The 19,891-nt window shown below is 44.4% G+C and overlaps 1 protein-coding gene across 2 annotated transcripts in view; it reads right to left on the bottom strand.

Annotated features, from left to right (window-relative positions):
• The window catches only part of RPTOR (regulatory associated protein of MTOR complex 1), a 434,359-nt gene extending 420,673 nt beyond the window's left edge, over nt 1-13,686 (bottom strand). Inside the window, exons 1-2 of one of the 2 annotated variants that reach the window (XM_058284855.1) lie at nt 13,438-13,686; nt 12,707-12,923 (exon numbers count right to left, since the gene is read on the bottom strand). In XM_058284855.1, the coding sequence (XP_058140838.1) occupies nt 12,707-12,868 (162 nt within the window). In that variant the 5' untranslated portion in view covers nt 12,869-12,923; nt 13,438-13,686. Of the gene's footprint in view, nt 1-12,706; nt 12,924-13,015 lie in introns of both variants that reach the window. The other variant, XM_058284854.2, reaches the window with a different exon arrangement.
• Nucleotides 13,687-19,891: the final 6,205 nt, after the last annotated feature.

The raw sequence follows: 19,891 nt of genomic DNA, 5'->3' as shown, positions 1-19,891 counted from the left end.
AATTCATTTTCTGCATAGTTTTCACAAACACTGCTTTATGCACAGTGTGTCCTAAGTCTGTTTTTGATAAATCCACATTTGAGAACCTCACCTCAGCATACTCAGGTGGAGCAGAGATCTCAGGAGAGCTCAATCTCACATGGGAAAGGGGCTGGCGTCAGTGCAAGAGGTTTAAAAAAAGAAAGAAATTGAAGCCTGCCCAGCTGGGAAGTCCTGCTTAGGATGGTGGTGAGCTCAATAGCCACGGCCTCTCACATGATGACAACTGCAGGCAGAGAGTTACTGTCTCAACAGTAATAACCAATATCCGAAAGCACTGACAACATCTCAGCTGCCACTCAGCAAGGCAGGCTGGGGCTGACCAAGAGGGAGGCAATAATGAGCACATACACAGGAACATCCAAGATGTCATTCACTGAACACTTTTGTCAAGGATTTGTCAAGGGTTATCCCATTTAATCCTCAGAAACACACTATGAGGTAGGTAGTTTAAGACCCATTTTACAAATGAAAACACTAAGACTCAGAGAGGATAAGCAACTGTCCAAGGCCAGGCAGCCAGAAAGCAGCGGAACAAGCTGAGACCAAGGTCAGCCAACTCCAAAGTCCACTCTCTTAGACAAAAATCTATATTCCACCTTTTTAATTCCTAGAAAATGCCTATCAAGATTTTCTGACACTACCTAAGATTAATTTTAAACCAATGTGAAAATTCAATGAAGCCTGCACTATGAGAATTAAATAAGATGGGAGGTGAAAGCTTGGATTTTGAAGTCAAATCACCAGGCTTCAAACCCTGGCTTTGCTCCTCTATAGCACACAAAGTAGGTAAGACTGTTAAGGAGCTTCAGTTTACTCAATGTTGACAATATATGCCTCCAACACTGGTCAAGATTAAATAGATGAATCCTACGAAAAGTAAAGTGCCTGCAAGTTGTAGAGGGATAACAAAGCACGACACCCCCTGCTCTTTCTGTCTCCCCCGCATCTTAGAGCACCAAGTGTCCTGAAGACTCTGCTCTCCTAACCACAGACCCTGCTCCTCACCCCAGGGCCCTTGCTCCTTTACTCACTCCCACGCCACTGCCTTCAATCTTTCTTCTCTACTGGCTCCTTCACCTGGAGAGCATCTGTTGAATCCTTTTGCTCCCTCTAGTTACCTACTCCCAACCCAAGGCCACCCACCCCTTCACTCCTGCGTCAGTGCTCACAGCCCTACACCTTCTTCCCAGCCGCCCCCTAGCTCCTACTAACTACTCTACTCTACTAAAATCTCTCTCAAAAGTCACTGTCAGTCCTTGTTCAATTTTAAACAAATATTTTTGAATATTTGTTGAAACAAGTGTTGTGACAAACACTTCTTAGTACTATTTGCCCAAGTCTTAGTCTCTATCAGGCTATTTACTCCTTGAGAAAGAGGACTATAGATTTTCTTTCTGCAAAGTTTTCAAGGCATTACATATTCCAGCAGGAATGTAAAGGAACTGGAAGTCTCACACACTGGTGGGGATGTTTATCACGGAAACTACCTTGTAAAACACGGTGGCAGCATCTATTCCAGCCGGATGAACATATCCTCTACCCCAAAGCAAGTCCTATTTAGATACTATGTGTCACATCTACTCCAGCTGAATTAAAGCATCCTCTACCACCCAGCAAGTCCTCTTTAGATACTAGATATCACATCTACTTCCAGATGAAAGAACCCATTCCCCAGCAATTCCTCTATCAATACTAAGTATTGCATTTACTCCAGCTGAATTAATGCATTCTCTATCAGCCAGCAATTCCTCTACAGATACTCGGTATCTACACACAACAGAAAATGCTATAAATATTCTCCAAAAAGCATGTAAAAGAATGTTCACTGCAGGACTATTTATCATTACCAAAATACTAGAAACTATTCACATGCCCACCAAGAGATGAATGAATAAATGGAATACTCAATGAGGATGAACCAACGCAACTGTACAAAGCAACATGAATGAATCTCCAAGATACAATTGTGTTAGGGTAGAAAATAGATAAGTATGATGCATCTGGTAATGCCTGAAAGTAAGGAAGTGCCCAAAAAACAAACCAAAAATACCCGACATTGTTGGGAGGAGGTCTGTCAAAGGGGCACAGGAGCCAATTAAAAGAGTTTCCAATGGCCAAAGCTGGAGCCACTGGGAATATTTATTGTTTTTATTAAGCAACATATAAAATAGCATTGGATTACAACCCAGAGTATAAAATAAATATCCTTGAGAACTGATATAAATAAATGATGGAATAAATTAACATAAGGGAAAAAAACAAAACTCCTTCGCATAATTTCAAATAATATATGTAGACATTCCACCTTAAGGAAATGGAGGATAACTCCCATTCTTTAGGTGTGAGCAGAGCATAACTTCTCTCCAAAAAGTACGGTATGGAAAGGGGTGGGGAAGTAACTCTACAATGGAGAGACCAGGCAGATCCTACCCATCTCTCAATTCCCAGCTCAGGTGCAAGTGAGACCCTCCAGAAGCCTTCCTCCACACTTTGACCCCTCTCCTGAACATTCTCAGTAGCTACTAGCTGTACCACTCCTCTCCATGGACTGATACACAGTCTAGAACCATTATTAAAATATTTCAAATTCCATGTCCCATCCGCTAAGCTCATCTTTACAAGGATGTGGACTGTCATGCTCCTTTTCATCCCCGCAGAGTAGGTGGGTGCAACAGAGGGACTCACTAGATACTCAAGGAACACTCAGTGAACAAAGAGGTAAGTAAATGACTGTATGGCTAAGAAGCTAAAGTGTGCTCTCCTAGGTTCAGTGACTAACACTGACAGTTAAGAGACAAGTTTGAGGCACAGGACACCAAACTGAGACCATTGGGGCTAAAATCCGGGCTCCCTATTTACTAGCTATGTGATCTTTAGCAATTTAACTTTTCTCTGCCTCCATTTCTTCATTTAAAAAATGGGTATAACAGTAGCTACTTCACAGGGTCGTTATGGGAATTAAATAAATTGTTAATATGTAAAGCCTGAACAATGCTTGACATGCAGTATGATTTAAAACTAAGCTATTACCACTATTATTTTTCAAAAGGTAGAAAAGACTTTAAGAGCTGTTAGAAGCACAGCATTTGTAATGATTTAGTTCTTGAGTGTGACAGGTTTTCAAGTGTTCATTTTATTACTACACTTCAGATCTTAAAAGTGTAAGGATAACAAAAATACATATAATTCAAAATAAATTTCTAACTATATATACATTATAACCATGATGGAGAAAGAGAGAAGATAGAGAACTGGAAAATACATCAAAATAGTAACAGGAGAATGGTGGAATTCTAGGTAATTTTTATTTTCCAAATATTGTGCAATGATATTTATTATTTTTTTAATAAGGAAAAAAACATTTTTTCAAAGAACTCAGTTATCCCAAGTTTTTTAAAATGTTAGAATATTTTTCAAATACTAGGACCATTTTCAGTATAAAGTTTTATTTAAAGAACAAAAAAAAATCTTCAGAGGAAATATGCATGCCTGTTGACAAAAGTAAAAATACATTTTCAGGAAAAGAGCTGAATGTATCAAGTAAAAGTGTTTGGAATGGTTGGAGCACAGTTTCTGAAGCCAGACCACAAGTCTGACCAGGCTGTGCCATGTACAAGGCCATGGTGGGCACGGGAGGGGACAAGACAGACACTCCACCAGGCTGCATTCTGGTCACAGCAGGGGACAACTCAGGCCGCATTCCGACCATCTACTCAATGGAACTACATGCACTGATGCAGCAACATGAAACACCCAGACGTCTACTGCAGAAGGGAAAACAGATCACCTGTATCTCCGCAATTATTATAGTCAAGAAGAAACAAAATCTGGACAGAGGCAAGGACTTAGAAGGAGGGCAGAAAAATGAGAAGCTGACTTAATGTTTTGACAGCACTTTTTTTTTTTAGAGAAGTTGTGGATTTACAGATCATGCAGAAAATACAGGATTCCCATATATCACCCTAATATTCACACCTTGCATTATGAACATAATTAATATTGCTGATTTGTATACTTGCAAGTGGTTAAAATAGGAAATCTTATTTTGTATATATGACACCACATTTTTAAAAAAACACATCTAAAATAAACACTGATGGCTAGGTAAAATTAAAACTTGTTACCAATGACTGTCTTCTCTTCATATGTTTCCTGTTCTGCTTCTAAAGCAATAAATCTCTGCAGAGTGGCACCTAGGAGTACCTGAGAAGTTTAAGGTTTAAGAACATTTTTAAAGCATTAACATACAATGCTAAATATTTACAGGAACAGCTTTTTCTATATATTTAATCAGAAAAAGTCAAACCAGCTTTAGTGAAATAAGTATTGTAGATGACTAAAGTACTTTCTTAATGTCATTTGAATAAAAGGTGGATAGAGTCAAAAGCCTGTAGAAGGAAGCAGACTTGGCCCAGTGGTTAGGGCGTCCATCTACCACATGGGAGGTCCATAGTTCAAACCCCGGGCCTCCTTGACCCGTGTGGAGCTGGCCCACGCGCAGTTCTGGTACGTGCAAGGAGTGCCGTGCCACGCAGGGGTGTCCCCCGCGTAGGGGAACCCCACGTGCAAGGAGTGCACCCTGTAAGGAGAGCCGCCAAGCACGAAAGAAAGTGCAGCCTGCCTAAAACTGGCACCACATACACGGAGAGCTGACTCTACAAAAAAGAGACACAGATTCCCATGCCGCTGACAACAACAAAAGCAGACAAAGAAAAAGACACAGCAAATAGCCACAGAGAACAGACAACCGGGGCCGGGGGAGGGGAGAGAAATAAATAAATAAATCTTAAAAAAAAAAAAAAACCTGTAGAACACCATCTATACATAATCCACATGCTATCTTATTAAAATTCTAGCTTTAGAGTTCTACAAGGTGATAATGAGGAAGAAATGTTCTTATCCATTTCAGGACTCTTCCACAGCACATTGTTCAAAATGGAACACAGCGCATTTTTTAAAGCAGGTTTAAAAAAATCTCTAAGTAGATGGCCGCTGTGGCTCCTGAGAATCACAGGACACGTGCTTTGGGGAGTTCATGTGCTTCGACTGCAAATAAGATCAGAGTAACAGGGCAACTACCAGCCAGAGCCAACGCTTAGCTCATAAACTCTTCCCACCCCTTACGCCCACATCGGAACAGGGTCCTATGATTACGGAGCAGGAAAGCCCACGCCCTTTTCTCTCTCCCTACTGCCACTAATATTTTAGGCCCTCGTCCTTTTCTCCTGGACCACCACAAGACCCGTCTCCAATTGGTGTTCCACCCTCAGCCTCTCTACCCAACACCCAGAGAGCTCTTTCCAGACACAGCTCTGAGGATGACACCCCCCTGGCAAATCCGTCAGTGGCTCCCCATCACCATCCACCCTGATGGTCACTAGTTGTGGAGAGTTTAATGCCAGTCATTGTGAATGACTCCTGTGTTTTGTAAATGTAGTTAAAAGTAAATGGTTTACTTATTTAGCATAAGTTCAAGGTATCACAAAACATCAAGGTTTTCCTGACAATGTCATTCTCACCTGGGAAGCTGGACTAGAACACAGGTCAGTGCAGGCTAATTAGGGGCTGCTGAGGCTCTCTCTCCTGCTGGACAACAGAGTCATGGAGCGCACAGCACCGTGAGTGAGCAGCGGACCTTGGGTGAACTGAAGTCCTCCGGCCACCTTTTCCTTGCTACACTGGATCCTGTGAGTGGTGGCACACTTCTCCAGGGCCTTAGTGATGGCTGTGTGGCTGTGCATAGGCCACTGCCTTCACAACCACCCGAGGTCTTGACAAACATAATCCCAGCTCCCAGTTGGAAGGTGCTGACAATCTCTTATGCAAGAGACTGCAGAGAGTATAACAAATTCCTTTGAGGTCTCTTCTCTAATTCCAATTCAGGACTACTGCCTGATATTTTTGACTAACCTCCTGATAACAGCAAGCTCTTCTTCCTGATTTAATTTAGGTTTGAGGCCCACTTTCTTCTAACTATACTAACAATTCTCAAACTTTTGATTGTAGGACCTGTTTACACACATAAAAAGTACTGAAGACCCCAGAGAGTTTGTAATATTTATATTAATCAGTATTTTCCATATTAGAAATTAAAACAGGAAAGTTGTACATATTTATTAACTCACACAAAATAACAATAATCTCATAATATGTCAAATAACATCTCTATAAAAAGTAACTATGTTTTTCAAAACAGTAAAGTTAGTAAGAAAAATGGCACAGTTTTACATTTTTGTAAACCCTTTAACATCTGGCTTACTAGAAAACAGAGGGATTCCCATATTTGCTTCTGCTTTCAATCTGTTGTAATATGTCGTTTTGGTTGAAGACTTTGAAGGAAGTCTGGCTTTATAGATACATAGTTGGAAACACGCACAAATATCTGAATATTCAAGCAATTGTGAATATTCTTCCTTAATATTATATCAAAACTTGATAGTGGTAGTTTATTAAAGGATTGTTGCAATCTATCTGAATAGATTAGAAAACAGAATAGAATATCTATAATCTATCTGAAACCATATCAATCAACTTTTCAGACCCTTTTACATTAAAATCCATTGGTCTAAACTTGAATGGATCTTTTACTCATGGATGATTTTGTAATATCATGATTGGTCATTTGGAAATTTTGGTTCATTTAATTATTCACATAGTCCAAATGCTGGCACAATTCATTCTCAGTATCAAGAAAAAAATCATTCTTATTCACCATGATCTCATCAGAAAAGTCAAGTTCACAGTGGCAGATATGTTTTCCAAAGCTCTAATTTTCACTTGAAAGCACAAATTTATCATGACAACAAATACTGTCAGTTGTTTGCCTTCAAGTGACAGGTTCGCTTTGTTCTAGAAAACATCCACCAAAACCCACATCTGAGTACTACAGTTAGCCCATCGGTCTTTCATTCAAGCTAAAGGTCCATGAAAACAGTAGCTAGTGTAGCTGGCAGCCCACACTGCCTCCCCTCCACCAACCACCCTACTTCATTTTGCAGAAGGGCTTTCTGTAAACTCCCCAGGTCATCACACCAAGCATTAAAAAGGCAAGCACTGAAAAGTAGAGATTCACTAAAACTAATCATTCCTACTGCTTTGTCAAGGACATTCTCAAGTGAAATTAAATTTTTTTTTTAACTATCAGTGCATGGCCAGGAAGAAAATAATAACTACTAGTATAATTTGGCACCACTATCTTGATTTATACTAAGATGCTAGCAGTTACACTCGCCATTACTTTTGTACCATCACTGCAGATGTAGACATGGTAGAAAAGGCAAATCACATTTTATTTGCTATGAAAATAGTTTTGCCCTTGCAGATGTACCTTCCCCACCTTACAAAGGGTCTTGGAGAACCCCAGGAGAGCGCAGAGCAGCTAAGTCATACCACTGGCACTGGTTTCGATCTGTGAGGCGTGAGGGTGTTCTGTCTACTTGGATAAACCCCTTTCCCTCCCATCTGCTCACTAGACCTCCACATACTTTTTGTTTGGGACCCCATGACTCTCAGGAAAACCTGGTCTTTCAGTAGACACACTGTGGCACAGTTCAGTCCTTTTTATTTTTACCTAGGCTTTGTTTCTCAAGCCAGCCATGTAACTTTAGGCAAGCTATTTAATTAAATCTCAGTTTCCTCATCAATGCCACAGGGTTAACAATTCCTAACCAATTTATAGTACTATGGATCCCAAAGACAGACAATGTGTGTGAAAGCCCTTAGTAAACTATTCATCTTTTCACCAGTATACGTTATTGAATCCCTACTTTATGTCAGGCACTGTCCAATGTACCAGCATAGACAAAGTCCTTGCCTTATGATAGAAAGCTTATGTGTAGGAGAAAGGGTGTAAAGAAAAAAAAAATCAAAGACATAAGGCATGACAAAAGTGACTGCACAGCTGCCTTGGCTTGGGGATCAGGGATGGGCTCCCTGAGGCAGTGCCCCAGAAGCTGGGTGTGCAGACAGCAGCGGGTGAAGCGCCACGGGCGTTGTAAACCAGGCTAAGGAGCTTTACTCCAAGCACTGGAGAAGCCACTGTTAGGGAGTAAGATAAGCTGGGTGACCACCACGTAAAGAATCCGTCGTAGGCAAGAATGGCTGTAGGGAGTCCAGTCAGGACACTGCAGATGGCAGATAAGAGCTGCTGGTCGCCTGGAGGGCAGTAGTGGTGAAGACAAAATGAGGCGGTCCTGTAAAAGAAGTGGTTGGGAGGTAAAGTTGATAGGTTCTACAGATGAACTGGAGGGGAGCTGGGGATAGGGAAAAGAAAGCAGGAAAGGTAAATTCTAACTTTACAGTTTGAATAACTGGGTGGATAGTGGTGGCAGCATGATGCAACAGAGAAAACTAAGCAGAGGAGGCAATTACATTATCTGAGATGGGGGTTTCAGCGACAAATCAGATCTAAAGATGGGGGAGTTGAGAGTCACTGGCATGTAGAAAGAATTAAAAACCATGGGCCTGGATGACACAGAAAAGGGAAAGGGGACCAAGATCACCTCCTCAGGCATTCAGTGAGCCAAGAGGAAAAGCTGGAGTTTCATGAAGACACAGAAGGTGAGGAAAGGGCTTCAAGAAAGAGGGCATGGTCCACCATGTGGAATGCTGCTGAGAAGTCAAGCAAGGTCTGGACAGAGAAGTGGCCTTTAGGTTGAGCGAGGAATGATGACGGGGACAAGAGCAGTCTTGGGGGGTAAGAGAAGCCTCATTGGAGCAGACGAGCAGGGAGTGCCAGGGAAATAAACCAGAGGAGCAATACAGGACTTTAAAGTAAGACAGTTTACCCTTGCTTCAAAGAAAATCTACACATTTCATTGTCCATGTATTAGGTCAACATAGCCATTCTGCTGCCTCTATAACTTATTCAAAGCAGGGTTACAAAGCAATGTGACTCAGTGTAGAGGTTGGTTTGGCTTCATCATCTTATATTTCCATCTCATACACACATAGATTCAGAGCGTGCCTGTCAAACCATTATCTTTTAGAACAAAAGCTCAAGCTCCTCTGATTCCATGCCACACATGCAAAACAAAAGATTCATCTGAGGTCTATTATCCCCACCTGCCCCACTTTCCAGTGGAAAAATAAACTCTGTGATAACTGTAAAATATCCCAGAAAAATACAAATGGGCAGAGGTACAGGAGATATATATACACATCTGTTTTGGCCATAGGGACATAAAGGATTAATTTTGAACTCTAAATCATATATAAATCTAGTCATTAGAACATTACGAGCCTAAACATTATTGATGTATATGTGTGTCATTCACTGTACATTGTAGAATTAACCAAACAACAAAATAATTTGATAATAATGGCTTTAAACTACAGCGACTTAATAATTAAAATGCAATGAGAGCAGTATTTGAAAACTGATACTGATTCAAGACAAAAATTGTGGGAACTCCAACTGAGAGTGGGCATGTACTATACATATCTTGGACGCCTGCCAAATGTTGAGTGACAAAAAAAGCTTCCTTGGAGTCTTCAGTAAATTTTGGTAAACATGTAAATTTTAGGAATCCATAACAACTCCATTAAACAAGATACCAGTAAGTTATCATTAGTATATACATAAAACAAAAGTTCAAGGAATGGCACACAAAATGAAGACTGAGCCTGCACTTTTGGAACAGTCAGTGGCCCACTGGGAGGGGTCTACCTGGGCCCTGGCACAGCACAACTGGGCCCACCTGGGTTCTACAACGATGCTCCCCAACAGACTGCAGGAGGCCACTCAGGAAGAAAGAACAATCTGGCCTGCACGCCCGCGTGCCCAAGAGTCCTAGAAGCAACTACAGGTGCCAAAGAGAGTAGGAATCACACACGGATAACCCACTGGGTGAAATCAGCCCACAGACAGGTTGTGTTTGGCCTGCAGTGTTGGGACTGTTTAGTGTTTTTGTAATACTAATTTAGTTTCGATATTTAAAAATCAGGGGGGAGGGGAGGGAAAGGGTTCTGGAGGAGGCCCAGCTGCCTTCTTTAGAGGGGCATGTGCTCTCCAGAATCCACTGTTCGTTTCCACTCTCCAGAAAATCTGCCAGACAGTGAGCCAGTTGCCAACTTTGAACTTATGCCAGTATTCTTCTCACACCTGGCCTGCTTCATTAATTTCTGCTACCTTCCAATTCTGAGCATTATTTGAGTTTACAACTGTGCTCCAATCCACTGGACTGAAAGGGCCCCCTCAGGTTTTGACCAGAGGAAAGAGCCTTCAAAGACTATTTAAAAACTCACACAAACTTAACTAAATCTATTAGTTGTTGATCATCTTCATTATCCAGTAACTTGCAAAGGTTAGATACAGCAAACTTTCTCCCCGGCTCTTTTCTGAGTAATAACCTCTGTAGTTACTCAGAATCTCATAACTTTTATTTCCTTTAATAATCTGTAACAAGCTTATTAGCTTATTAGAGAATATTCATCATTCAAAAATTAACATTTAAGTAAAACATCAAAATATATCCATTAATCAGTTTTGAACAGGTTAAGCATGGGTTTAAGGTAACAGAGAGAACCACATTTCAAAAGAAAAAAAAGCCCACCAAATAGAATATGATAAAAAAGAAAAGATTAGACAGAGTTGCTTTAAAATAAATTTCTTTTCATACACAAACAGCAAGTCCAAAAGCTTTAAACTACGTAAGTAATAGTAAAGATGTCTATATAGTAGACTTTATATACCTCTGCTAACCACCATTTAGTTTACTCTTTAAACTACTTTTGAAGTACTTTTGAAATAAGTCTTCCTAACCTTTTAAAAGTAAGCCAGGGGAAAGCAGATTTGGCTCAACTGACAGAGCGTCTGCCTATCATATGGGAGGTCCAGGGTTCAAACCCAGGGCCGCCTGGCCCGTGTGGTGGGCTGGCCCATGTGCAGTGCTGACATATGCAAGGAGTGCCGTGCCACACAGGGGTGCCCCCCGCGTAGGGGAGCCCCACACACGAGTGTACCCTCAAGGAGAGCCGCCCAGCGCAAAAAAAGTGCAGCCTGCCCAGGAGTGGTGTTGCACACATGGAAAGCTGATGCAGCAAGACAACACACACACAAAAAAAAGATTCCCGGTGCCGCTGACAAGAATGCAGGTGGACACAGAAGAACACACAGTGAATGGACACAGAGCAGACAATGAGGGGGGAAGGGGAAATAAATAAATAAAAAATAAATCTTTAAAAAAAAAGTAAGCCACGGAAGCAGAATGGCTCGAGCGATTGAGCTCCTGCCTACCACACGGGAGGTTCCAGGTTCAGTTCCAGTACCTGCTAAAGCAGATAAGCAAGAGAGAGAGCTGGCACAATGGGCAGGTACAGGGAGCTGACACAACAAGGAGACACAGAGAGGAAACACAATGAGAGACCCAACAAAACAGGGAGCTGAGGTGGTTCAAGCAATTGAGCACCTCTCTCCCACATGGGAGGTGCCAGGTTCGGTCCCCAATGCCTCCTAAAGAGAAGACAAGCAGACACAGAACACACAGTGGATGGACACGGGGAGCAGACAGCAAGTGAAAAACAACTGGGGGAGGGGGAGAATAAATAAGTAAACATATTAAAAAAAAAAAAAAAGCAGATGGTGTGTCTCAGCAACTTTAAAAAAAAATTAAAGTAAGCCAAACTGATAACTGAAGCACTGGTTAATAGTAACTGACAAGACTACAATTACGATAAAAGTAATCTCACATGTTCAACATCATAGACTAAAACACAATAATCCTCTGTAAACATAGACATACACCTAGAACAAATCATACTGTATTGTAACACTAACTCCCCTTTTTATACCTCTGAAATCAGTTCAAATATATAAAAGCAGACTTGAAGGAGAAAATAACCACAAAAGGACAAATTACAAATGTGCATAGATGAGATGGCCCTACCCTTTGACAGCCAGGAAACAGATGTAGCTGATTAACCATGCATTCGACAAAATTGGCTTTCTTCTTTCCAACCAGCTGCTTGTGAGTCGATGGCTACACTCCAGCACCATGGGGACCCCTTAAAGCCCAAATTCCAACTTGTCATACCCTAACTCCACTACTGAAGAAAATCTGTCTCCAAGTTACAGTCACATGATGCCACGTAAGAAATCTAGATTACATACAAATTGTTTAGAAGACTATAATGAAACTCATTGTAACTTTAAAATAACCTTGCATTAATTTGTTCCTAGCTGAACATTGCACAGTAATCCTGTTTCTTATTCTTAGCACACTGTATTATATTGGACTTCTGCAATTCACCCAGCGTGAACAAAAAAAAAAAAAAGCAGACTAACCAGGTGGGCATGTGGGTTCAGGTATTAGGTTATATCCCAAGTTGTCTTTCCTCTAAGTCTGATCAGCACAAAGTATAAGCAAAGAGCATATTAAGTACTTGCAATACTTTACTTTCAAATTTTCTTAACTTTTACTATCTGAATTAGAACTTCGCCTGAAGAGAATAAACGGCTTCCTGGTGATTAATTAACAACCAAAACAGTCTTTCCCATTTTCAACCAAAAACTGGGGTCTGAAATGCTTCTTGCTTTTCAGTTGACTTGCAACATGTGTCTGGGAAAAGATATTGGCCTGCGCTTTCCCAAGGACACTCTCCTGGCTTAATTTTCCTGATTGGAAAAACTAACAAGGTCCAAGGAGAGCAGTCTAAATCCACTTACCCGATCCTTCATCCTCCAGCTCTGAGCTAAGGATTTGGAGCCTTCAATCTTCTCACAGTGCCTCTTTTTCATAAAAGCCAAAGGCAGGTTCCAGTCTGTAAGATCGGCCTCATCTTCCTCCCCGAGTCCCAGAAGGGGCGACTGCAGCATCTCGGACTCCATCAGAGGGGGAGGAGGTGGGGGAGTCCTTGGCAGCAAACGCTCCAGAACCTCCAGCCTTAAAAAGTAGCGTGTACCAGAATTGGTGAAATAATAGGGGGAAAGGGGAGTAGAAAAAGAAATGAATGGCGAGTGTGCAAAAACCCTTACTCAGGCAAAAAGTGTGAGATCTCTCTCTCTCTTAACTCTGCGCGGGAAGTCGAAGGGGAGGTGGGGAGAGCCGGTGGGAAAGGGGGCAGCTCAAAGAGCTCCGCACAAACTCACACACCCCCAGATCCCAAGCAACTGGCTACGTCCTCGGGGGGGGGGGGGGGGGGCTGCGAGCCAAGCTGTCAAAAGCGTGAGACTTCAGGCCTCACGCTGACCCTGCTCTCGGCCTCCAACGCCCCAGGAGATGAAAGGACAGACAGGACGCCCGCTTTTGGGGCCGGTTTGCAGACTGGACTGAGGTCTCCCGCCGAGGGCAAGTGGTTCAGGGTGCCTCGGGTCTCGTCCAGCCACTCTCAGCCCTGTGGGTCTCGCACTCGCCTGAGCTGCTGTAACCAGAGCCAGGATCGGCCCATCGTGCTCACCGGCGGCCGGTTCCTCAGCCCCGGGTCCGCGCGGCCTGGCTGGTCCTGGCCCTTGGGCCCGTTGTTCTCTCCTGCCCGAGAACGAGTCCTGAGATAAGGGCGGCACGGTCCCGCGGAGAAAACGGGTAATGTGGGCTTATTAGGTTAGGGGAGTTTTGCCCTCTGGTTTGGAGCTACAGTGAAACTCCTCTCATCAGCACATCAAGGAGGACGCCATGTTGCCGAGACCCAGAATACATTGCGATCTACGGCAGGCCTAACGGACCAAGTTTCCCTAAGGCGTTCTCACTGCAGCTCTCTGAGTACGGTGAAGGCAAGTTCCTGCTCTGTTACCCCGGTTACCGCAATTCAGCCTCTCGTCGTTTATCGCCGCATGGTATTAAAATCAGTCCTAGCGATGAAACCCTGTCTAATTAATTAATTTTGAAAAAGTTGTATTACAAGGGAAGCTTCTGAAATTAAAGGAATCGACCTCCTTGTTTCTTCCAGGATTTCAAAAGGAAGACGGCAAAAGCTTCAGAAAAAACTATCCATAATATTTCCGAAAAAAAGTATTTTTTTGCGCGTCGTATCCTGCACAGGATCCAGCAGATTTTCTTTTTAATTTCAGAGAAAAGCAATTGAAAAACATGTATTTCATAGATTACAGGGCTTTTTTGTTTTTTCCACCATATTTTCTCAACACTTTAGTATTATTTTGCAAAGAACTGGAAACTAACTATGGGGTTTCTATGCACTGAGGCAAGCCTCCTGTATTACTTTATTTCTCTACTTCAGTCCAGTAAATATTGCTTATTTACGATGTGAGAAGAAGTGTGTTAGGTGCAGTGGGCTGTCGCTGCCTTCAATAAACGTAGTGTCTAGTGAGACACGCGTGTACCTGTAGCTAAAGCAGCGCGGGAGGCAGCCGGCCTCATCTTCCTCTCTGCACTTGGGATTTGGTGTCAGACATGCCTGGATTCCCATCTGGGCTGTTTCACCTTCCAGTGTGCCCTTGGCCACTCCTTTAATTAACGGTCTTTGTTTCCTCAACCATAAAGTTGGGATTGTAATTCAAACCTGAGAGGATAAAAGTAACTCATGGAAGAGCCTAGTATACAGTGAGCACTCAATAAATGTTAGCAATAACCATTCTATAGCTAGAGTGGAATCCGGCAAACCCTTCCTGCCTTCTTACCCGAAAACCTCAGGTGCGGCTCTTGCCAATACCCTGTTTCTCGGTGTGGCCTCCGGGTCAGGGACACAATGTGGCAGTCTGGAATCCCAATCCTTCGGGCGACTCCTGTGGCCTTCAGCGGTGGAAGAGCAGATGAAAGCCCACAGTGCACGCCCAGAGCTTTCTCACCCAGCACAGGGGAAGCTTTTCAGTTTTCGCACTCAATCATTGTCATTCCGTTCATCTGGTTATCCCATTCCATTAAGCCCAATTTGCCCATTAAAACTCAGGGAAAACACCAATACTGAGAAGGGGGCCAGGGGGTAAAAATGTGTTGGCAGAAAAAATATCCCCATAACCACCAGCAGCAGCTCTGGGGCTGCAGGCTCTTGGGAAGACCCTATTCTCACCTGAAGGCAACAAAATAACTCGTGCCCCCCTCCCCGCTGTCACCAAGCTGCTTGGAGCTGCAGATAAAGCCACTGCCGCTGCAGGGGAGCGGCAGTTCATTCCCCACTAGATCCACACCTGACCACGCCCTCTTCATCTGTCTGAGACTCAGGGTCCCTACCTGTGAAACGTGTGGCCCTGGGGACCCACTTACCTTGTCTGATATCCTAAGTGAAGTTGAGGGGCCTGTGGAGCCCAAACGTGGCGGTTGGTAGAATCACCCAGGAATCTATTTAAAAATGAAGATGTGGGGTCCCGCCACAGTCCTTCTAAACCAGGGAAAGGAGGTCGGGAGAGACGGGATCTGAATTTTTTAATCAGATAACCCTGGTGATAGCTTAAAACCAGCCGTACTGGGGGGCCCTGGACAATGTGCTCCCCGAGGTCCCCTTCATCGTTCTAAGCACATGATGAGCCCTCAAAAATAGTTGTGCTGAGAAAAGGGATACTACGAAGCAATTAGCCAGCAAAACAACACCCCAGCACCTTCAGAGCAAATGCCCCGTCTTCTGCTTTGCAACGTGACACCAGAACCCAGCACACGGGGGTGGGGGGCCAGAGTCCCGGGATGAGGACAGACTCCAGCCCTCCACGGAGCGCGCTGCCCTCCGCTGTGTAGTCTCCACGTCTGTGACACGAGGGCTTGAAGAAGATGCTCTCTAAGAGCCCTTCGGGGGTCAAAATGCTTTCACCCACATAAAAACCAGGAAGGGGCTGCTGGCAACCCAGCCTCCACCTACCAGTTCAAGAACGGGCTTGATCCTTTCATCACATCGGGAGGTTGAAAGGAAATCTCATTCCAGCACGTCCAGGATGACTCTACTCAGCAACCAGTCATTCACCTGCACGCTTCTGGAGCACGTGGGAGCCTGTGACTAATGACAGGCCACAACTCAAGCGCTCATCTTTCGCCCCTGGTGATCCCAACAAGGTGTATGGATCTGAAGAAATGCACGCGACCGGGGCCTGTTCAAGCTGTGGAAACGGGGGAGGGGTGCTGGCGACAACCCATCCGTTTGAGTCTCAGGAAGAAAGGGGCTCCCACTGATGGCTGCAGAGGTGTTGGCAAAGCCCAGTGCCCTAAACCCCCCGTGGCTGGGGAGCGCCGGGCTGCGCGGAGGGGAGGGGCCCGGGAGGGGCCTCAAGGCTCAGCTTGGATGGAAGTAGCGGAAGAGAGCCCTGGACCTGCCAGCTGAGAGAGAGGCGCAGGCCCTGCGATGTGAGGGCAGAAGGGATGAGCCCGTCCAGCCCTAAAGCGCGGGCCGGCTCGGTGCTGCTCCCGCGTGAGAGGCAACCAGAGGCCAAAGATGCAGCAAAGTGAGCGAGAAGACAAATCTACAAGTCTGAGTGTGTTGATCACATGCAATAGAAGTCAGGGAGCAGCACGGGGGGGGGGGGGGGGGCGGGGGCAGCGGGGCGAGGGGGCTGGTTTGAGTAGATGCCTGGCTAGCATAAGAAGCACTTCGTGGAGGAGGTGGGAAGGACACTGGCTCTTCCAGCTGGGAAGCTCTGCTGTCGGCCCACTCCAACCCACCTCCTCATTTCCCAAAGCAAGACCCTTGCAGCCAGAGGCTGCACTGGCAGACAGGACTGCTTTCCATCCTCCAATACTGCAGTTTCTCCGCTAAATCAATCAAGGGCATTGAATGTGCTCTGTCATCGTCAAGAATCGGGAGGGAGACTGGAGGTCGGGCAAACAATCGGGGGCTTCGCTGAGCTATTCTTTTCCGCTGACCAAGACTGGCCAGCTCCGTCCTTTCCAGAGAAATCGGTACTTAGCTGCAAAGGAACCAAAATAGATACAAGTACTTTGCTTTTCTCAGAGCATCATTACTCTGTTTTTAGCAAAATCCTAAGCCGCCACCACCCCACCCCCTGCTGCAGGTCAGATGCTTTGTTGACAGTGAGGTGAGAAGGGGAAGGAAAGGCAGGTAACAGGACCTTCAGTCGGAAGTCTGCTGTCTCTCTCGCTCTCCGTGTCGTCTGTCTAAAAATATGGCGTAGCTATGTATGGGGTGGTCACCCTCCACAGTATACCTTTCTATTTTATTTATAACTTTTTTTTAACAATAAACATTTATTATTTTGATAAGCAGAAACCAACAACAGTGTTCTTTGTTGCAGGGGCTGACCCTGGAGTTGCATGGGGACAATGGTGAAAAGTGCCCTTTATTCAATAAACTTCACCCACTAGCCACATTTCTTATTTCAGATTTGAGAATTTTTGCACAGCCCCAGCCTTAAAGAGGCAGTAACAAGGCAGAGCAAGAAGGAAATGTGTGTGTGGCAGGAGGCAAGAGAAGAGAAGTCAAACCTCAGCCCTGCACGTTCCAAAGAATTTTCCAGGGAGAAGACAATTAATTGCAACCTTCACCCCAGCCTTTCCTCCCCTCCCAGGGGGCTGGTCTCTACGTGGGGCTGTCTGGCACAGGGTGACAAAGAGCCTGACTGGGGAGCCTCAAACCAGGAGCCTGAGGAAGAGCGGAAGGGATGGCAGGGGTGTGCCTGGCCCCCTCCCCACTGGGCCAGTGTGGCCCCGACAGGTCAGCCTGGAGAGGTTAGCTGCCCCATCTCCAGGCCATTCCTGGATCTGACACCACTGCCACAGCCCTTGGAAAGTCCTTGTGGAGCAGGGATGACCGCCAACATCACCCTCTTTCCTGCCCAGGACCCTACAGGTGGAATCTAGAAGACGAGCTCATGCCCTTTGCAGACAGAGTGTGTAAAAAGGGAGCAGCGCCCCTCCCCCACCAAGATGGCGGAGGGAGACGCTTCGGGGCTCCGTCTCCCACTGACGCATTGAACAACCAGCAAGAAATGGCAGAAGCCTCTTTCTCAAATCTCCTGAAAACACCTAAAGGACTATAGAAACAGGGTGAGCACCAAATCAAACAAAAGCCTAGTTAAAAACCTTAAGCTCCTACAGCTCAACAGTGAAAGGACAAACAACCCCAGTAAAAAATGGGCAAAAGATTGGAGTGGACACTTTTCCAAAGAAGAAATACAAATGGCTAAAAAGCACGTGAAAAGATGCTCAACATCATTAGCTATTAGGGAAATGCAATTCAGAAATCACAATGAGATATTATTTCACACCTACTAGAATGGCCACTATTTAAAAAAAACAACAACAGGAGGTGGATGTGGTTCAAGTGATTGAGCTCCTGCCCACCACACGCAAGGTCAGCGGTTTGGTTCCGAGTACCTCCTAAAGGACAGCGAGCTAGCACCATGGGCAGGCACAGCAAGCTGACGCAACAGGACGTTGCAACAAGAGACACAAGAAGAAAAAACATAATGAGAGACACAGCAAAGCAGGGAATGGAGGTGGTTTTAACAATTAGGCACCACCATCCCACATCAGAGATTCCAGATTCAGTTCCTGGTGCCTCCTAAAGAAACAAAAAGAAGATACAGCGAGTGTAAACAACGAGGGGGTAGGGAAAAACAAACAAAATAAATCATTAAAAAAACAACAGAAAACTGAAAGTGTTGGAGAGGATGTGGAGAAATAGGAACACTAATTCACTGTGCAACGGTGCAGCCACTGTGAAGACAGTTTGGCGGTTCCTCAGCAGCTAAGTGTAGAACTGTCATATGATCCAGCAGCCCCACTACTATGTATGGATTCAGAAGAACTGAAAGCAGGGGTGTGAACAGACATTTGCACACCAATATTCATAGCAGCATTATTCACACTTGCCAAAAGATGGAAAAAACCCGTGTCCATCAACTTATGAATGGATAAACAAAATATATACAGTGGAATATTATTCATCCGTAAGAAGGAATGAAGTCCTGACACACGCAACAACAGGGATGAACCTTGAAGACATCATCAGAGAAACAAGCCTGCACAAAAGGGCAAATATTGTATGTTCTCACTGACATGAAATAATTCGAATAAACCAATTCATAGAGTCAGAGTCTAGAATCTAGGTTACCAGCGACCAGGGCAGGAATGAAGCCATGAAGTATTTGGCAACATGAATGAACCTTGAGGACATGATGTTGAGTGAAACGTCAGACACAAAAGGACAAATAGTGTATGGTCTCACCAATATGAACTAATTATAATGAGCAAACTCATGGAGTTAAAATCTAGAGTATATGTTACCAGGTGATAGGATGACAGTAGAAATGGGGCTATGGTAGTCAGCCAAAGCGGAGCTGAAGCAAAATATCAGAAATCTGTTGGCTTTTATAAAGGGTTTTATTTGGGGTAGGAGCTTACAGATAGCAGACCAAAAGGCATAAGTTACTTCCCTCACCAAAGTCTACTTTCATGTGTTGGAGCAAGATGGCTCTCGATGCCTGCGAGGGTTCAGGCTTCCTGGGTTCCTCTGGGCTGAGCTCCTCTGTTTTCTCCACAACATCAGCTGTAGACTATCAGGTGAACAGCTCTGTCTCTCTCCCTGGGGTTTCGCCGTGTCTAAGGAGCCGTCTCTATTCCTCTGTGTTCTTCTCCTGCCTCAGGTCCTCTCTTTCCAGGGCTGGCTTCTCTTTCCTCTGTGAGCTTACTTCCTGGGGCTCCAGCTTAAGGCTTCAGCGTCAAACTCCAACATCAAAACTCCATCAAAAACCCTCAACTCTGTCCTTTGCCATGCCTTTTATCTGTGAGTCCCCATCCACCAACAGGTGGGGACTCAACGCCCTAATGACGTGGTCCAATCAAAACTCTAATCATAACTTAATCATGCCCTGGTTCAGACCAGTTTACAAACATAATCTAATATCTATTTTTGGAGTTCATAATTATGTCAAACTGCTACAGGGGCTCTAATGCTTAATATGTAAGAACGTTTGATATGCTTGATTGTAAATGTTTGAAAATGGATGGAGGTAATG

This window comes from Dasypus novemcinctus, chromosome 21, assembly GCF_030445035.2.
Source record: "Dasypus novemcinctus isolate mDasNov1 chromosome 21, mDasNov1.1.hap2, whole genome shotgun sequence".
Lineage (NCBI taxonomy): Eukaryota > Metazoa > Chordata > Mammalia > Cingulata > Dasypodidae > Dasypus > Dasypus novemcinctus.
This window is presented reverse-complemented; position numbering and strand designations above follow the sequence as displayed.